Genomic DNA, 18,969 nt, shown 5'->3' with positions numbered 1-18,969 from the left:
CCATTATGTTAAGCTTTAAATGGTATATAAAATATTACTGTTTCAAAATTTTTTAGACATTATATAATTATTTTTTGTTATATTTTATTAAAATAATAATTTAAACTTTTTTATAGTCTATATATCTATATTAATCTTACTTTTTTATAAATACTTCAAATTTTATTGTATTTTAATGAATAAATTATTATAATAAAAAATTGTTTTCTTGTACTTTTAATTTTTCTGTATTGTTACATGTTTTAATTCAAAAATGATTAAATAATAACAACACCACCTCATCTTTTATCGTATGTCATTTTCTTAACCTATGAATACATTAATGTTTTCTTCCTTTCTTTTTTTTTTTATTAAATATTAATAATAATACATTTATAAATAAAACTATGCTTAAGAAAAGTATACATTTAATTTGAATAAATTTTACTTGATACAATAACAATAAAAATATATCATGAATAATCTTTGTAATACTTTCATTCTTAGCCATTATTTTTATTGTTGCTTAATCAAAAAAAATCTGTTTATGTGTTTTACTTTTTTCTTCACTGCTAGAAATACATCTTATTATACTAAAAAATTATAGCAATAATTTTGTAAAACTTTTCATGCCAAATTATTATATTTTTTTAAATTTATTTCGTTATTTTAGAAAATTTTTTATAATGTGGATATTTTTTTATTTTTATTTGGCATTATTTTTGCCTTTCTCCCAAGCTTGCAGTAGTTTTTTTTCAAGAATTTTTGAAAATCAAGATCTATATTCAAGGTATCCTTCTCTTATTAAGATTAATGTTAGTGAATATCCTTTAATAAGGAGAGATGAAAATGTTGTAGAAAATATTCATGGAAACAAAATACTTGATCCATATAGATATTTAGAAAATTTACAAAATAATGAGACTACTAATTTTATAATTGAACTTAATAAGTTGTCAAAAAAATATTTAGAAAGACCAAGATATAAAAATGTTATTAAAGATAAGATTGTGGAGTATAGTAATTTTGAACATTATGGTGCATTTGCTAAGTATGGTGATTATTATTATTATCGTCATAATTCTGGAAATCAAGATAACGAGTATGTTTAAAAAATATTCGTTTTTTTTATGTTTTTAGTTCATTTTATCGGAAGAAAAATTTAAATGATAGAGGAAAACTTTTTTTGGATGCTTCAAAAATCGCTAACAATAATTTTACTACTTTAAATTATAAAGGATTCAGTAGTGATGGTTCAATAATGATTTATGAAGAATCTATCAATAATAGTGACTCAAAAACAATCAAATTTAAAAATGTTAATGGAAAAGAGTTAAGTGATGTTTTAACAAATGTAGTAATATCTAATTTAGCCTTTATTTTTAATAATAAAGGATTTATTTATTCATCATTTCCTGATAACAATAAAAATGATGGAAAAAATACAATGTCAAAAAATGAATATCATTCATTATATTATCATAAAATGGGAACATCTCAGAAAGAAGATATAATAATAGTAGATTTTCCTTATGATAAAAATATGTACACTCTTGGATATACATCTGATGATGGAAAAATTTTATTTGTAAACTTTAATAAAGGACCAAATTTAGGAAATATGGTTTATTACTATAACTTAAGTACTATTGATGAAAATGATTTGACGGAAAAGTTAAGCCTGAAACCATTATTTGAAATAGCTGATGCTAATTATGAAATTATTGATTATTATGGCAATAATATTATTGTTTTAACAGATAAAAATGCTCCAATCAAAAAAGTTGTGTCTGTTAACTTTGAAGATGCATATAAAGGTGAAACTGCATGGAAAACATTAATCAAAGAAGTTAAGAATAGAAATATTCTTACAATAACACTTATTGGTCAAGAATTTATTCTACTAAATTGTTTAGAAGATGTAAAAAGTTCTTTATACGTTTATAATAAAATGACTGGAGAGTTAATTAAAAAAATTAATATTGAACCAGGTATTATAAAAGAAATTTATGGAAATAAAAAAAGTAATGAATTTTTTATAAGTCTTACAAGTCCAATATCACCATCTATTGTTTATAGAGGATTTATAAATGTTACAACAATACCTATAACAATTGAATTAAAAAAAATTCCAGAAACAATTCCAAAAATTATAGATGTTAATGAATTTGTTGTAAATCAAATTTTTTATAATTCAAAAGATAAAAAAAATGTTTCAATGTTTCTTTTTCATAAAAAAAATATTAAGCTAGATGGAAACAATCCTGTATTATTAGAAGGATATGGTGGATTTGGATATCTTAAAACTCCAATATTTTCACCATCTAAAATTATGTTTGTAAAACATTTTAATGGAATTTCTTGTATTGCTAATGTTCGTGGTGGAGGAGAATATGGTAAAGAATGGCATTTTGATGGTATGCTTCATAAAAAACAAAATAGTTTTGATGATTTTATTAGTGCTGCTGAGTATTTAATTTCAAATAACTATACAAATCCATCAAAATTAGCTATTAGAGGTGTATCTAATGGTGGTTTATTAGCAGCAGTTGTTTTACAACAACGTCCAGATCTTCTTGGATCAGTTATTATTAAATCTGGTATTTTAGATATGTTACGTTTTCATAAATTTACATCTAATAATGAATGGACTGCAGAATATGGAGATCCTGAAATCAAAGAAGATTTTAATTATCTAATGAAATATTCTCCATTGCATAATTTGAAACTACCTTCAAATTCATCACAATGGCCATCTATATTTCTTCATATAGGTAAAAAAGATGAGAAAGTAACTCCAGTACATACATTAAAATATATTGCTCAACTTTATTATGTCCTTCAACAAGCAAATAGATATCAAACAAATCCAATATTGGCAGATATTGAAGAAACTACTGAACATAATAAAACAAATTTAATTAACAAAGATATGGATATCACTGCCAAGGAATATCTCTTTCTCCAACAAACTTTAAATTTAAGATGGAGGAATGAAAATTAATATTAATATAATAATTACTTTTATATCTCATAACAGAATTGTGTATATGTTCAAAAATCAAAAATTTTTATTATTCTGAAATGATATGAACATCAACATCATTCTCGTCATTATTATGAAATTTTTTATATTATTTATTTGAAAAATAAAATCAGATGCATATATAATGTTGACATTACTTTTTTAATATAACACGCCAAATAATATTATTATATGTTTTGAATTTATTAAAGTATTAAAATTTTCTTTTTTTAGAAAAAATTTATCATCGAAAATATAATATTTTTTTTTATAATAAAAATTTGTCATTTATTTAGTCATATTTTTAAAAATGACATTTGATTGTAAAATAATTGTTGCTATAAAAATTTATATTTTATCATTTCAAAATGTTTGTTTAATTAAAATATTATAAAGTTTTTAATTTCTTATTTTTGTTGTTATTATTATTATTGTGATTAGAAAAATTTACACCCTATAAAATTATTATAAAGATTAATTATTTACAAATCACAGATATCAATAATTTATAATATTAACACTAATCTGTTTTTAAAAGTCATTAAAAATAAAGTTATTAAATTTAGTTTGTTTTTACTAGTTATATATAAAGTAGACGAAAAGAAAGTATGATAGATAATATAATAACTTTCTTTACAAATCAATATTTCTTCTAAGTTGTGCCTTAATTAGATAGTTGAAACATAAGAAAATTTGACAATTATAATTCTATTAAAATTTTATATTTTTAGATAACCTAATAAATATTTAAATACAAAAGTTGTGCTTAAAAAAATTGTTATATTTTTATGCATATTAGATTTTTATATTAATTTTTAATTTCTATCATTTAATAATTTATTATATTATTTTTATTTAATTAAATTTTGTCTTATCAAGAAATATGGTACTTTTCCATTTCGGTAAAGACAACTTTTTTTTAAATAGTATTCAAAAAATTAAAAGTTTGAAATTTTATTTTTTCACAGAAAGAATAAAAAATATTTAAATGATTAAGAATAAAAAATTTTTTTTTAAAATTATTTAATGTAAAACTATAAATTTAAAAGGTGATTGACTATACCATCACTTAAAATTTATAGGTATAAATTTTTATTTTATATTTTTTTTTTTGACTTTTTTCTCTAGATGAAATTTTATTAAATGCCTTCTATGAACGTTTTCATTTTAGCAAAAATACTTTGATTCATTAGAATGCCAATATAATTTTTTTTGGTATAAAAAAAAGTTTAAAAAACTTGTAGTTTTAAAAAAATACCAAAAATTATGGAGTAAAATTTTCTTAATTAAATGACTAATTAAAAAAGTTACTAATGAGTTAAAAGTTTTTTTTTGCTTATTACTTATCGATTATAATTTGTTCCCACCAAAATAGAAAAGTACCAGGATAATTTGTATACCAACTTTAGATTTTGGAAATGTGTAAGAAGATTGAAATATATTTTATAGCATTAATTATGTTGTTAAACCAATTATCAAATATTTGCGGAACATCTTCTTTTTCAAAAATTTCTAATTTACTTAGATATGCTTCAACAATTAAAATAAATACTTCAGAGTATCCTTTGATAAGAAAAGATAAAAATGTTGTAGAAACATTACATGGTATTCAAATAGCTGATCCATATAGATATTTAGAAGATCCTTTAAATGAGGAAACAACTAATTTTATTAAAAAATTAAATGATATTTCAAGTAAAGTTTTTGAAAAGTCAAATATTAGAGGAATTATAAAAGAAAGATTGAGGGAATATATAAATTATGAAAAACATGATGTCTTATTTAAACACGGTGATTATTACTATTATTCTCATAATACTGGTCTTCAAAATCATAAGTAAGTTTATAAATATATTTAATTTTTTATTTATTTATAGTACTATTTGCCGGAAAAAAACTTTAGATGATAAAGAAGAAATATTTTTAGATGTTAATAAACTTTCAAAAGATGGGTTAATATCATGTAGTTCAATGAAATTTAGTAATGATGGTTCAATTATGGCTTATGGTTTATCTATTAATGGTAGTGATTGGAATACAATAAAATTTAAAACTTCTGATAACAAAGATGTTGATGATATTTTAGAAAAAGTGAAACATTCAAATAGTGATTTTCTTTTTAATAATACTGGTTTTATTTACTCTACATATCCAAATAGAAAAGAATCAGATACTGGGAGAACAGTCACAAAAAATGAATATCATTCTTTATATTATCATAAAATGGGAACATCTCAGAAGGATGATGTTTTAATAGTTGACTATCCACAAGATAAAGAAGTATTTACATTTGGTTCTATATCAAATGATGAAAAATATTTATTTGTTTACTTTAATAAAGGAACAGATCCAAAAAATATGATTTATTATTATGATTTATCAAAAAATATGGATAAAACATTTAAAGGAAAAATAAAATTAGAACCATTATTTGATAAAGGTGATGCTTCATATGAAATAATTGATTCTAATGAAAATGAAGTTATTGTAAAGACAGATAAAAATGCACCATTAGGAAAAATAATTAAGGTAAAATTTTCTGAAGCTCATAAGGGTGAAAGTGCTTGGACAGTCTTAATTGATGAGTTAAAAGAAAGAAAAATTTCAGATGTTACAGTTGTTGGTAAAGATTATTTATTATTGAATTGTTTAGAAAATGTCAGAAGTTCTTTATACATGTATAATAAACATACAGGTGAAATGATTCAAAAATTTGATATTGACATTGGTATTGTTTATCAGGTATCTGGTGATGATAAAAGTAATGAATTTTTCTTTGGTTTTCTTAATCAAATTACTCCTGGAATAATTTATAGAGGATATCTTGATAATTCAGAAAGTAATAATAAATTTAAAATAGAAAAAATAATAGAAAATAATTCAAAAAATCTTAACAGTAAAGATTTTTCTGTTAAGCAAGTTTTTTATAAAAGTAAAGATAACAAAGATATATCAATGTTTATTTTCCATAGAAAAGATATGAAATTAGATGGAAATAATCCTGTTCTACTTGAAGGTTATGGTGGATTTTCTATTTCTATGACTCCATCTTTTTCTGTCTCAAAATCAATGTTTGTAAAACATTTTAATGGAATTTCTTGTATTGCCAATATTCGTGGTGGAGGAGAATATGGTGAGGAGTGGCATATTGATGGTATGCTTCATAAAAAACAAAATTGTTTTGATGATTTTATTGGTGCTGCTGAGTATTTAGTTTCAAATAAATATACTAATCCATCAAAGTTAGCTATTCGTGGTGGATCTAATGGTGGATTGTTAATGGCAGCTGTCTCACAACAACGTCCAGATCTTTTTGGTGCTGTAATCAATAGTGTTGGTGTTCTTGACATGCTCCGGTTTCATAAATTTACTGCTGGTGGAGCATGGATAGCAGAATATGGAAATCCTGAAATAAAAGAAGATTTTGATTATTTATTAAAATATTCACCACTTCATAATTTGGAAATGCCTCCGGAACCAATTCAATGGCCTAATACATTATTAAAGACTGCCGATCATGATGATAGAGTTGTTCCATCTCATACTTTAAAATACATAGCAACATTATACGAAGTTCTTCAAACAGGTAGTAAATATCAAACTAATCCTGTAATTGCAAAAATAGAAAAATCATCTGGTCATGGAAGTGGAAAACCATTATCAAAAGCTTTAGATGAAATTGTTGATGATTATTCATTCTTGCAACAAGTGTTAGATATTAATTGGAAAAATTAGAAAAAAAATTATTATATTGTATGTTTTTTTTTGTATTGTGTGAAGAAAAATTACTACCATTAAAATTTTTAAATAAATAACGAATTTTAAGATAATTTATTTGTTTTTACTTAATCATGATAGTATTAATAAATCATAATTTTAAATTATATCAATTTCAAATGTATATTACTCACATTTATTTATACACTTTAAAGTATTTTAAATCCGAAAAAAAAATAAAACTATTTGGTAACTTGAGTTTATCGGTAAATAATTATATCAAAAAAAGTTTTTAATGTTATTTAAAAAAAATTAGTACAGATAAAAGTACAAAAATATAAAATGATGTATAATATTTCAGTACATTTTTTTAACAAATAGAAAGTTTATTAAATCTTTTAAAACAATACTAACAACATTTATTTTTATTTAATTATTTGTATTTAAATGTACTTTTGAAGTGAATTATTATAAAATAAGAGCAAAATATTTATTAAAGCATTTAAATACCTAAAATATTTTTATTTATCTTTTTAATTTTTTTCAATATAAAATAGGAAAAGAAATTATACTATTTTAATCATTAGAAATATATATTTTCTATAAATAATAAAAAGAATAATTTTTATGATAAAACTAATTTTAAAGATTTAATGTAAAAATTAATTTAATTTATCTTTGATAATTAACTACAATATTATACTAAATTATTTGTCTAATAATGCAAAAAAAGACTTATTTTTGTAAAATACTTAAAATTTTTTTATTTTTTCCACAAATATGTTACTTTCAAAGATATTCTTCTTCAATCAAAATTAATGTTACTGAATATCCAATTATGAGAAAAAATTTAAGTATTTTTGATACATATTATGGAGTAAAAATTAATGATCCATATAGATATTTGGAATATTTAGAAAGTCCAGAAACATTAAATTTTATATCACAACTTAATAAAATATCAGATGACGTTTTTAAAAAATCGCCATACATAAATAATATAAGAGAAAAATTAAATAATTATCTTAATTTTGATAAATGTGGATTATATTTAAAACATGGAGATTATTATTATTATTTTTGTGCTTCAAGAAATGAAGACATTTTGTAAGTTTAAGATTAATATTATGAAAAAATTTTTAGTAATTTGTATCGTAAAAAAACGTTAAATAGTAAAAAAGAATTATTTATTGATTTTAAAAAGATATTTAAAGATAGAAATATGACTTTCAGTTTTGGGAGATTTAGTCAGAATGGTTCAATATATGCTTATGTTTTAAGTGATGAAAAATCACAATTAATGACAATAAATTTTAAAACATCAAAAGGAAAAACATTAAAAGATTCAATAAGTACTTTTTCATATACAGATATTTCTTTTGTCTTCAACAATAATGGAATAATATATTCTTCATATCCTGTTATTTTTGACCAAAACTCAAAAAATAAATCAAGTCCAGTATATGGAGGTCATTCTTTGTTTTATCATAAATTTGGTACTCCACAAACTGAAGATATTATGATAGCAAATTATACCACAAACAAAAATTATAGTATTTTTGGATATGTTTCAACTGATGAAAGATATCTTTTTGCTTCTATAATAACTAATTATAATTCAATAGAATCTAATAATATGATATATTATTATGATTTAATAAATGTAAAGGAAAAAAAGTTTGAAAAAAAAATTGATATGATACCTTTATTTAATAATAATGATGCTTATTATCAAATAATAACTTCTAATTTAGAAGAAGTAATTGTATTAACTAGTAAAGATGCTCCTTCAAAAAAAATTATCAAAGTAAAAATTTCTGAAGCTCATTTAGGAAAAAAAGTATGGAAAACATTAATAAATGAAGTTGATACTAGAATTATAGAGAATGCTTTTGTTGTTGGAAAAGATTATTTAATATTAAAATGTTTAGAAAACGTAAGAAGTGTCCTTTATATTTATTCAAAACATGATGGAAATTTACTTCAAAAACTTGATATGGGTCTTGGAATTATTAATTCTATCTATGGAAGTAGTGAAAATGATGAATTATTTTTTTGTTTTACTAATCAAATAATACCAGGAATTGTGTATAGAGGAAATTTAAATGAGTTAAAAAGTAATGGTAAAATAAAGTTAAAAAAAATATTTACAAGAATACCTAACAATTTTATAATAAACAATTTTTCTGTTAAACAAATTTTTTATAATACTAGAGATAATAAAAAAGTTTCAATGTGGTTATATTATATGAATGACATGAAATTAAATGGTAATAATCCAGTATTTCTTGAAGCGTATGGTGGTTTTCGTATTTCAAGTACTCCTCATTATCATTCATCTAGAACAATGTTTGTTAAAAATTTTGGTGGTATTTGGTGTATTGCAAATGTAAGAGGTGGTAATGAATATGGTGATGAATGGTATAAAGATGGAATTTTAGACAAGAAGAATAATACATTTAATGATGTTATTGATGGTGCAAGATATTTAATTTCAAACAAATATACAAATCCTTCTAAATTAGCTATTTTTGGAGCTTCTAATGGTGGAATGGTAATGGCTGTGGTAGGTCAACGTCATCCAGAACTTTTTGGAGCAATAATAATTGAATCTGCTGTTCTTGATATGCTTCGTTTTAATTTTTCTTATTATGGTGAACAATGGAAAAGTGATTATGGTGATACTAATGTTAAAAAAGATTTTGATAATATTATTAGTTACTCTCCATTACATAATTTAAAAATACCATCAAAACCTATTCAATGGCCATCAACATTATTATTTACAACAATTTATGATTATATTGTACCATCATTTCATACACTAAAATATACAGCTACTCTTTATGAAATTCTTCAAAAAAGTTTAGATTATCAGACAAATCCTGTTATAGCAACTATACAAATGAATCGAAGTGAACATGGTGAAGGTATTTCCATTCATAATTTAGTAGAAGATAATGTTAAAATATTTACATTTCTTCAACAAGCATTAAATTTAACCTGGATAAATTAGTCTTTTTTTCTTCATCTTATAAATTTAATCTTTTATAAAAATTATTTACCTTAATTATTTATATAATATTGATTGATAGTTTTAAATTTTCAGTAATGTTTATTAAATTATAAAATAGCAATATTAATTAAAATTCTAATTATTTATTAAATTATTTTAATAATATATTATAAAATCATAATAAATCAAAAATCAAATTATCTTGATTTAAAAACATAAATAGTTAATTTTATTTTAACAATGTGTATAAAAAAATTAATTTAATTTGTTTAACTATATAAAGAAAAAAAAATTTGTCAAAAAATTTGTCAAAACATTGTACATCATTTTATAAAACTTTTATTTTAATTACTTATAAAAAAAATAAATTTATATTTAAAGTGAATCTATAAAATAAAAAAAAATTATTGCTATTAAAAATTTTATAGAATATATTTTATGTTTGTCATGAGGAATAACTTTTTCTAAATAAGTACCATACTATATCTTTAAGATAAATGATATTGTCAGGAACATGGTATCTTTTTTAAATATATTTTTAATGAACATCTATTTTAATAACCATGTAATTATTGTTGAATATATTGTTTTAATGAATTACTCCCCTTATCACATTTATTATTATTTTGAAAAATAGTAAACTTATTGTAGTTAATTTTTTTTATATATAAATAAGCCTAATTTTTATTTTCATTTATTGTTAGTAATAAAAAATTTTTTTTTTACCTATTAGTACAAATATTTTTTTTTATTTCTTTTTTATTGGATATTTTCTTTGAAATGAAAAAATATTTTTCTATAATGATCTCCCCAGGCGTCTGGTGTATCTAATATTTGACGAAAAAATTGAGAAAACATAATATTTTTTTAGAATATTTAAAAGATTTATATCAAAAATTATTAAACATGCAAATATATTTTATCAGTAATTTAAAATTATAAAACTTTTAATGTCGATAATAATTATTTTTAAAGGTAGCTTAAAAAAAAATTTGAAAATAAACATTGAAACCTAGTTATACATTTAACATTAATTATATTTTTTATTATTATATTTGATAAAGTTATTTTGATGTGACAAGTTCAAGAACATTTTTTTTTGTTAGTTTTTATTCTATCAAATTGTCACTTATATAAAAAAATAATTCTTAACCATTCAAAAATTAATTTTTTTTTCTTTATCTCAATCAATACAACGTCAAAATTATAACTTGTTTTCAATTTTTTTTTTGATATAATAAAAATACAATTTTAAATATTCTTTTATTTTATAATATAGTTAATTTGTACTACAACCAAGGTTTTTTTTTAATAGGGTGGATAATATTAAGTTGGAGAAGAAAGGGTTAACTGATAAAAATATATATATATATATATACTTATTTATATATATATATATATAAACGACTTTTCTCTAACTTCTTTTATTTATAAAATATTATTTCTCCTTTAATATTAATATTTATTTTAAAAAATAATTAATTATATCTTTTGAAAATGCAATTTATGAAGTATGAAAGAAGTTTTAGTTTTAGTGAAAGCAGAAATAAGGAAAAAACTTTTCTTGATATGATTTATGTTAAAATTCCTCAAACAAATCCTGATTGTGATTTTCTTTATACTATCAAGAACAAAATAGAATTTAATAAACATTATTATCAATTGATTTTTTTATAATTATTTTCTAATATAAATAATAAAATTTTTAATTTATTTTTATTATTAATTAATTATTAAATAATTTTTTTTTTCAATCCTTAATGTCTTATGATTCATAAACAATATTCCAAACTTTTTTGAATGGCTTTTTTTCTTCATTTTATGGCTTTGAATTGTCCTTTAATAATTATTATTTTAAAATAGTTTAATCTATATTTGGTAAAAAGAAAATAATGTCTTTAAATTATTCTGAATCTTTAAAACCTTATGAAAATAAAGGAGAGGTAGGAATGGATGAAATTCATGATACGTCAGAAGTTTTAGAATCAAAAATTGAAACATTATATCAATTAATTAAAAATGCCTCTTTTATTGTTGTTTATTGTGGTGCAGGTATCTCAACATCATCTGGTATTCCTGATTTTCGTGGTCCAAATGGTGTATGGACATTAGAAAAAAAAGGTAAGAAATCTTGTAGTATATCTTTTTTGGAAGCTAAACCTTCTTATACTCATATTGCATTAAAGAAGTTATATGAAAATGGTATAATAAAATTTGTGGTAAGTCAAAATGTAGATGGATTATTTCATAGATCTGGATTTCCTGAAATTGGTTTAGCAGAACTTCATGGAAATGTCTTTGTTGAAAAATGTGATCAATGTGGTCGTAAATATTATAGGCCATATGTCATTGGTAGTGTTGGTTTAAAACCAACTGGAAAACGATGTGAAGGAACTTTAGCTAAAAAACCATGTCGTGGTAAATTGGTAGATTTTACTTTAGATTGGGATAATGAATTACCAGAACCTGATTTTACTATTGCCAAAAAGTATGGAAGAAGAGCTGATTTAAGTATAGCTTTAGGAACAAGTTTACAAATTGAACCTGTTGGATCATTACCACTACTACCACGTAGAAAATCTATTAATGGAAATTTTGTAACAGTAAATCTTCAACCAACAAAATATGAAAAAAAAGCTTCATTAGCTATACATGCCGAAGTTGATAAAGTAATGAAAATTTTAATGGAAAAATTAAATATTTTAGTTAATAATGAATACTGTTAATTTGTTTTTTGTATTTTATTTATATTTATATCTGTATAAATTGTATATATTTTCCTTATTAATATATTTTTATGGTATAAATAAAAAGTTTTGTAGACATATAATATTATTTAAATTTTTGTATTTCATTAATTAAGAAATACGTATATATATATAAAAATTTTAATTATTTTCCCATACCTCCTAATGTGACATCAATACCCATTAAGAAACAAGCTATAGTTGATTGTGCCATTCGTCTTTGAAGAATAGCTTTACCAAATGCTGATGTATAACTTTCATTTGGTCTATTTTCCATATCCATTAAATAAACAGTAATAAACATTGATATTGGTCTTTTTTCTAAAATATTATTTTGAATTTCTGGTGGTATATAATCTTTAGCATCATCAATATCTGGAGTACACATTTCTGTTTCAATATCATACATACCAGGTTGTATTGGTTCACATTTACATGTATCTTCTGATGGTTTTCCTGCTACAACACTACTAAATGTTTGCCTTAAATCTACCTTTGAACCAGATTGACTTTTCATTTGCCTACAAAAATCACAAAACATACAACTTCCTTCTGTTTTAGCACATGGGCATTGATTAACTTTAGAATTTATTTTTTGTGTACAAGGTAATGTTGGAATATTTGGATCTGGAGTTCCAGCAATTCTCATTTCTACCTCAGCAATCATATTTTTAATAGGTTTAAGTATCTCTACACCTTCTGCTTTAATTTTAACACATCCAGGAATTGTTGGATTTTTTGGTATTAATTGAATTTTATCAGGATTAAAACGTATTGATGGACGATATTTAGAAATTTCAATACCTTTTCTTGAAAGATATATAGGTGAACATGCTCCAGAAACACGTATATTTACTTCAGCTTTATCATTACCAAGTTGTGCATTAATTAATGTAATAAAGATAAAAAAAATAAAAAACAATTTATACAAATATTTTGAAATACTATTATTACATTTTTTCTCCATGATATATAAGAATATATATATATTTTATAGATATATTTAAATTAAAGTTGATATAAGGTGAAGAAAACTGTAAAAAAAAATATTTTTATGGTTTAAATAATAAAAAAACTAAATTAATTAAAAAAAAATATATATATTTCAAATAAATTAAAATAGAAAGAAAGATGAAAAAATTTTTGCAACTATTTAAAGTTCAATAAAAATATATAGAATAAGATACTATAAAGTAATTGCAACAGTATAACAAATTCTTAAAATGATAACTTTTGGTATCTCATGTAATATCAATTGTCAATAGACATAAGGTCACCATCATGAAATAAAGAAGAAGAATAAAATATTTTATAAAGATGTATAAGAGAAATATAATGAAAATAATTATAATATGTTTAGAGGAGATGTGATATTGTGTGACAAGTTAACCCAAATTAAAAATGGACGGTAACGATAAGTTGATCAAAGAGATTTTATAAGATATTTCTAAAAACTTATATATAAAACATTAAAAAGATAAATTAGTTTGTTTTTTTTTTAAAAAAGAAAGGTTAGTTAATATAATTATTTTATTTTTTTTATATAATAAAATATTTTTATTAACATATAACATGTATTTTTCTATTCTTAATTTGAGGTATTCATTACTATTTATAATTAAAATATCTAAATATATATATATAGATATACCATATCTTTCAGTTTGAGGAGGATTTTTTTTTTTAATATGTCAAATATCTGACCCGTATAAAAATATTATATTTATCTCAAATCATATATTCTTATTTAAAGGAAATTAAATATGATTCATTATAACAAGTTTTTAGAATGAAACATGTTTCTGAAACTTTAATATATATGATTCATGCAAATCATGAGAATGTGAATTAAAGAGAAAGATATAAAAAAGAAAATTTTATATGCATGCTTGATATAATTTATTCTTATATTTATAGTAAAATATGTTTAATTTAAAAAAAAAAAAATTTAAATGTTTTCATCTGTGGATAATTACTGTTAAAATATTATATATTTTTTTTCACCAATTTTATATACATTATAAAAGTTTCCACATGAATAATTGGTATAAGAGTATAGCATATATTTATTATACTTCAATTTTATATGAATATTTAAGTATAAAACTTGTAATAGTAGCATTTATCAAAGTATTTATTTTAATATTTTTAAATACATAAAACTACTTTTTAATAAATATGACACGATTTTCAAAAAAATCTTCAACTCTATCATTAACTTCAAATTTAAGTGTTTTGTCAACTTCTAAATCATATAATGCTTTGGATCATTTTGAAACATGTATTTATATTACAAAAAATCTTAATTCACCAATTCCTGAAAGTTATAAAAATTTTTATGAATCATATATAAAATATATTTCATTTAAAAAATATCCTCAAATTGATAAAAGATTTGATCTTGATATTGTAAAAAGACCATTAATTATAAGTTGTTGGGATGTAACAAAATACATGACAGAACTTGCTTTACCAGAAAAAATTAATAAATTAAAATACAATTATAATTGGAGTATGGAGAGATGGAAAATAATGTATAAGTAAATTTTTATTATTCATTTTAATAAAAATTAATTAATTATTTTAGAAAAAGAATTACAATTGAGAGATTCAAAAATTCAATTGAAAAAGTTATAGAAAATTTAAAGACAAAAAAACCAATTGTAAGTATAAAATGTGATCCATGGATTCATTTTATGCCTGATCCTTATCTAGATTCAACTGTTTACTCAACAAAATATTGTTTAAAAAAAGTTAAAGAAAAAAATTATAGTTATTTTGTTTGTGATGAAGAATATTTAAATGAAGATAAATATAATTATTTTTATTTAAATGGTTTTAAAGAAACTTTAGAAGATAGTGAAGAAGAAGATATTGAATTACCTTCTAGTTTTAATAATAATTATCATTATAAAGATGGTCTTATTAGAGTAGAAAAGAAAAAAAAATCATATGCAAAAAAATTTTCAAGTGCAAAACTTAATATTTCCAATAATAATTCTCACAAAACTGAATTTATTTATTTTGTTAAAAAAATAATCATGGAAAGAAAAAGAACAAATCCCAGTGGAGATCCTTGGGATGCTTTTTTTTATATCCACATGGAACCGGATAAAAAAAATTTAACTTTTAAAGTAAATATAAAAGGTTTGTTTATACAATTTTTTTAATTATTATATTACAGAAACTTTTTTTTTTTTTGTAATTTAATTTGATATTTTAGAATTAAAAGTTGAAAAACATTCTTCATCTACGGTGGTACAATGTTTAGATGAAAATATAACAGACAACGACAATGAAATAATAAGTCCTTTGTGTAGTACCTCTTTGTCTCCTAAATCATCTGATTATGATAATCAAATTTTAAGCGATGTCAGTGAAATAGAAAATGTCAATGATACTGAATTAATTGAAAAAAACAAAGAAGATTTTGAAAAATTAAATTTAAATGATAAAGAATGTAATCAATTAGATAAAAATGATAATTTTATAGCAAATGAAGATATTATTAATTCTCCAAAATATTCAAATGAAAGTATGGGTTTAAGTAGAAAGATAAATTCAGTTAATAATTTACCTCCACAATTTTTTAAAATTAATAATATCATTAAACATAATGATGATAATATATCAGAAAAGGAAGAAATTATTATTCAACCAATATCAAAAGACAATATAATTAAATCTTGTGATCATGAAACTAACACATTACCTTTAATTTACAAAAAAACACAAATGTATACTAGGAAATATAAAAATGTTTATGGTGAGAAAAAGAAAACATTTCCAATAATTTCTAAAAAACAAATTATACAACCATTAAATTGGAAAGTATCTACTATTGTTAGATATTCTCCAGATGGAAAAACACATTCAAATCGTTCATTCTACCTACCTCGAATTGTTTGCTCCAATTTACAGCAACTACCAAAAACATCAGTAAATGTTCCATTCTCATCTAATTTAAGTTCATTACCACAACTTTCATCAACATCCCGACCACCATCCTCTTTAAAAAATAATTTCATTTCATCGTCTCGTCAGAATTTGTCATCGAAACTATTTTAAATAATGAAATAAAATAATATTAAAAAAATATTAGTTTTAATCAAATAAGTTTATAGGAAAAACAATATTATGTAATTTTTTTTTTCTCATTAAGTAAAAAGATATTTTTTTATAAAATATATTATGATAATATTATTTTTTATGAAAAAAAAAAATAATATAATTAAAACATCAAGCTATTTAAAATAATAGTTTATTTAAAAGTAACCAAAAAGAAATATATATTTTTTGATGTTCATCTTAAAATTGACCGAAATAAATATTAAACTTAAAATGTTTACTTGGTAACAAAATTTTTTTTAGAAATGTTACAATATCAATTCAATGAAATTTGTTTATTCTTGATTATAATGGAAAAAGGACATTTTGTTGTATAATGCTCGACAATCATTATATTCATTTAAGGAAAAGCTAGGCGTCTCTTGAATTTACATTTTTTTTTTTTAGTATTATTTTTTGTTAATTATTTTACAAGCTAAAGAAGTAACTTTTAAAAGTTAATTATTTTTTTCCAAAACGAATTAATTTCTGACCACCACGTTTGTAGGGATTGTAGTCACCGAAATATAAATTTGGCTCATTTTCATCATAAACTGTTCCTTCTTCATTTTCAATGTCTGTTGGAGGAGGTAAATTTGATGAACGACCAAAACGAATAAGTTTTTGACCTCCACGTCCAAACCTAATAAGTTTTTGACCAGCACGAGATTCACGTCTATAACAATATACATTTATATATAGTATTTTTAATTTAAAAATTTAAAAAAAAAAAAAAGAAAAAAAAAACATACCCAATTCCTTCAATAGCTGGAACATACATTGAAATTATGATAAAAAATAAAAAGAACAAATAAATAAATTTGACTAGTTTAACAATTGTCATTATGTACCTAGAAAAATTGATTATAATTACTTTTAAGTTATTTTATGAACAAAAATGTTTTATTGTTAATTTTAAAAGTATGTTTAAATAGTTTAACTTTTAATTTAAAAAAAAAATAGAAATAAGAGTTTTATATATTTAATGAAGCTATAAAACGTAACAAAAAAAAAACTTTATATGATGTATAATAAATTAGTAAAGCTATTTTTTTATTAAAATTATGTATTTCATTCAATCCACTAAATTGACTCTAAACAAGGATACATTATCAGGATATTAAATTAAAAAAAAATATTAATAAAAGTTATGTTAATTTTATTATATCAAAAAGTTTAAAGTAAATATGAACTAATAGTAATTGTAATTACTATATTACAATAAGTAATAACTTTAGAATAATAAATGTTTCTTTAAAAATATAATTTTAAGTCTAAGTAACAGGAAGTGTCTTTGTAAATAATTAAAATATTCATGTAGTTAGGAAGTTTCTGTGAAATGAATATTATAAAGACTTTGGACTACTTAAAAGCATGTTTTATATGAAAAGGGTGGAGTGTAAGAGATAAATGAATTTTTGATGAATAAAGAGTTATAAATTATTTTTCATACTATAGATATCAATATAAAAATTAAATGAAAATTGAGATTTTTTTAGTTACGTGCCAATTTTAAGACTCTTCACAACATATAAAAATGACGTTTTGAAAAAGTAATCACTCCGTCTTATTTCTTTATGATTTATTAGTTATCAAAATTTAAAAATAAATTATAAATTAAAGCAATTTAAAAATATTTTTCTTAAAGATTGAATTATCCTCTTGAGAACAATTAAATTGTGTATTACATAAAAAAGTATATAAATTTTGATTCAAATTAAATTATATAAAGTTAATAATAGAACTATTAAATAATATATTTTTAAGATTTTGAAAGTTTAACATAAGTGAAATATTTCTAAAATTACAAACAATTAATTACAATAAAGAAAATTGAATTACAAAGAAAAAGCTTATTTCAAGTAAAACAATTTTTTTTTTACCCTACACTAATGAATTAATAGATGTACTGTTGAAAACAAATATGTTTTTAATTTTTTTATTCCTTTGGATAATAAAAATAAATTAAAGAGAGACTAAAATTTCAATGGTAAAATATTCTTTTCCATGATTCCATACAATTAACAACTGTAGCATGTACTTTTATCATAAATATGTCTATTTGAAGATAACTTTATTAAAGATTTCTAATATATCATAAAACTAAGTTGCAGAAGAAAATAATATGTTTATATTTGATAAATGAATCTTTTTAACAAAAAAATTTATTTTTCTTTTAATAATAAAAAAATTTTCTTCCTATTTTTTTTTCAACACTTTATTATCTTCCGAATAAAATTATTTTCCATAAAAAAAAATAGATTTTTTATACAGTAAATAAATTAAACTATGGAAAAATCTCATAATATAATATTACAATACTTATCCCTATTTAAAATAAAATTTTATAAAATTATTAAAATACATTAATTACCTCT

The 18,969-nt window shown here is 21.1% G+C and overlaps 7 protein-coding genes across 7 annotated transcripts; 5 read left to right on the top strand and 2 right to left on the bottom strand.

The window, feature by feature from the left end:
- Positions 1–665: 665 nt before the first annotated feature.
- On the top strand, positions 666–2,983 carry SRAE_2000399000 (Prolyl endopeptidase; the record flags this gene model as incomplete). Its single annotated transcript, XM_024642805.1, has 2 exons — positions 666–1,081; positions 1,120–2,983. 2 exons carry the CDS (start codon positions 666–668, stop codon positions 2,981–2,983), a joined length of 2,280 nt encoding a protein of 759 aa, XP_024508540.1.
- Positions 2,984–4,461: 1,478 nt separating this feature from the next.
- SRAE_2000398900 (Prolyl endopeptidase) lies at positions 4,462–6,739 on the top strand (the record flags this gene model as incomplete). Its single annotated transcript, XM_024642804.1, has 2 exons — positions 4,462–4,841; positions 4,882–6,739. The coding sequence occupies 2 exons, from the start codon at positions 4,462–4,464 to the stop codon at positions 6,737–6,739; spliced, it is 2,238 nt and encodes a 745-aa protein (XP_024508539.1).
- Positions 6,740–7,559: 820 nt separating this feature from the next.
- SRAE_2000398800 (Prolyl endopeptidase) lies at positions 7,560–9,737 on the top strand (the record flags this gene model as incomplete). Its single annotated transcript, XM_024642803.1, has 2 exons — positions 7,560–7,828; positions 7,865–9,737. 2 exons carry the CDS (start codon positions 7,560–7,562, stop codon positions 9,735–9,737), a joined length of 2,142 nt encoding a protein of 713 aa, XP_024508538.1.
- A 1,892-nt stretch (positions 9,738–11,629) lies between these two features.
- SRAE_2000398700 (NAD-dependent protein deacetylase sirtuin-6) lies at positions 11,630–12,463 on the top strand (the record flags this gene model as incomplete). Its single annotated transcript, XM_024642802.1, has 1 exon — positions 11,630–12,463. The coding sequence occupies one exon, from the start codon at positions 11,630–11,632 to the stop codon at positions 12,461–12,463; it is 834 nt and encodes a 277-aa protein (XP_024508537.1).
- A 166-nt stretch (positions 12,464–12,629) lies between these two features.
- On the bottom strand, positions 12,630–13,451 carry SRAE_2000398600 (Hypothetical protein; the record flags this gene model as incomplete). The annotated part of the gene is made up of 1 exon (XM_024642801.1): positions 12,630–13,451. The coding sequence occupies one exon, from the start codon at positions 13,449–13,451 to the stop codon at positions 12,630–12,632; it is 822 nt and encodes a 273-aa protein (XP_024508536.1).
- Positions 13,452–14,662: 1,211 nt separating this feature from the next.
- SRAE_2000398500 (Hypothetical protein) lies at positions 14,663–16,552 on the top strand (the record flags this gene model as incomplete). Its single annotated transcript, XM_024642800.1, has 3 exons — positions 14,663–15,024; positions 15,072–15,631; positions 15,708–16,552. 3 exons carry the CDS (start codon positions 14,663–14,665, stop codon positions 16,550–16,552), a joined length of 1,767 nt encoding a protein of 588 aa, XP_024508535.1.
- Positions 16,553–17,053: 501 nt separating this feature from the next.
- SRAE_2000398400 (Hypothetical protein) lies at positions 17,054–17,372 on the bottom strand (the record flags this gene model as incomplete). Its single annotated transcript, XM_024642799.1, has 2 exons — positions 17,054–17,267; positions 17,344–17,372. 2 exons carry the CDS (start codon positions 17,370–17,372, stop codon positions 17,054–17,056), a joined length of 243 nt encoding a protein of 80 aa, XP_024508534.1.
- Between the last annotated feature and the right edge of the window lie 1,597 nt (positions 17,373–18,969).

This window comes from Strongyloides ratti (assembly GCF_001040885.1).
Source record: "Strongyloides ratti genome assembly S_ratti_ED321, chromosome : 2".
NCBI classification, from domain to species: domain Eukaryota; kingdom Metazoa; phylum Nematoda; class Chromadorea; order Rhabditida; family Strongyloididae; genus Strongyloides; species Strongyloides ratti.
Note: the sequence above shows the minus strand (reverse complement) of the source record. Positions and strands in the feature narration are given on the sequence as shown.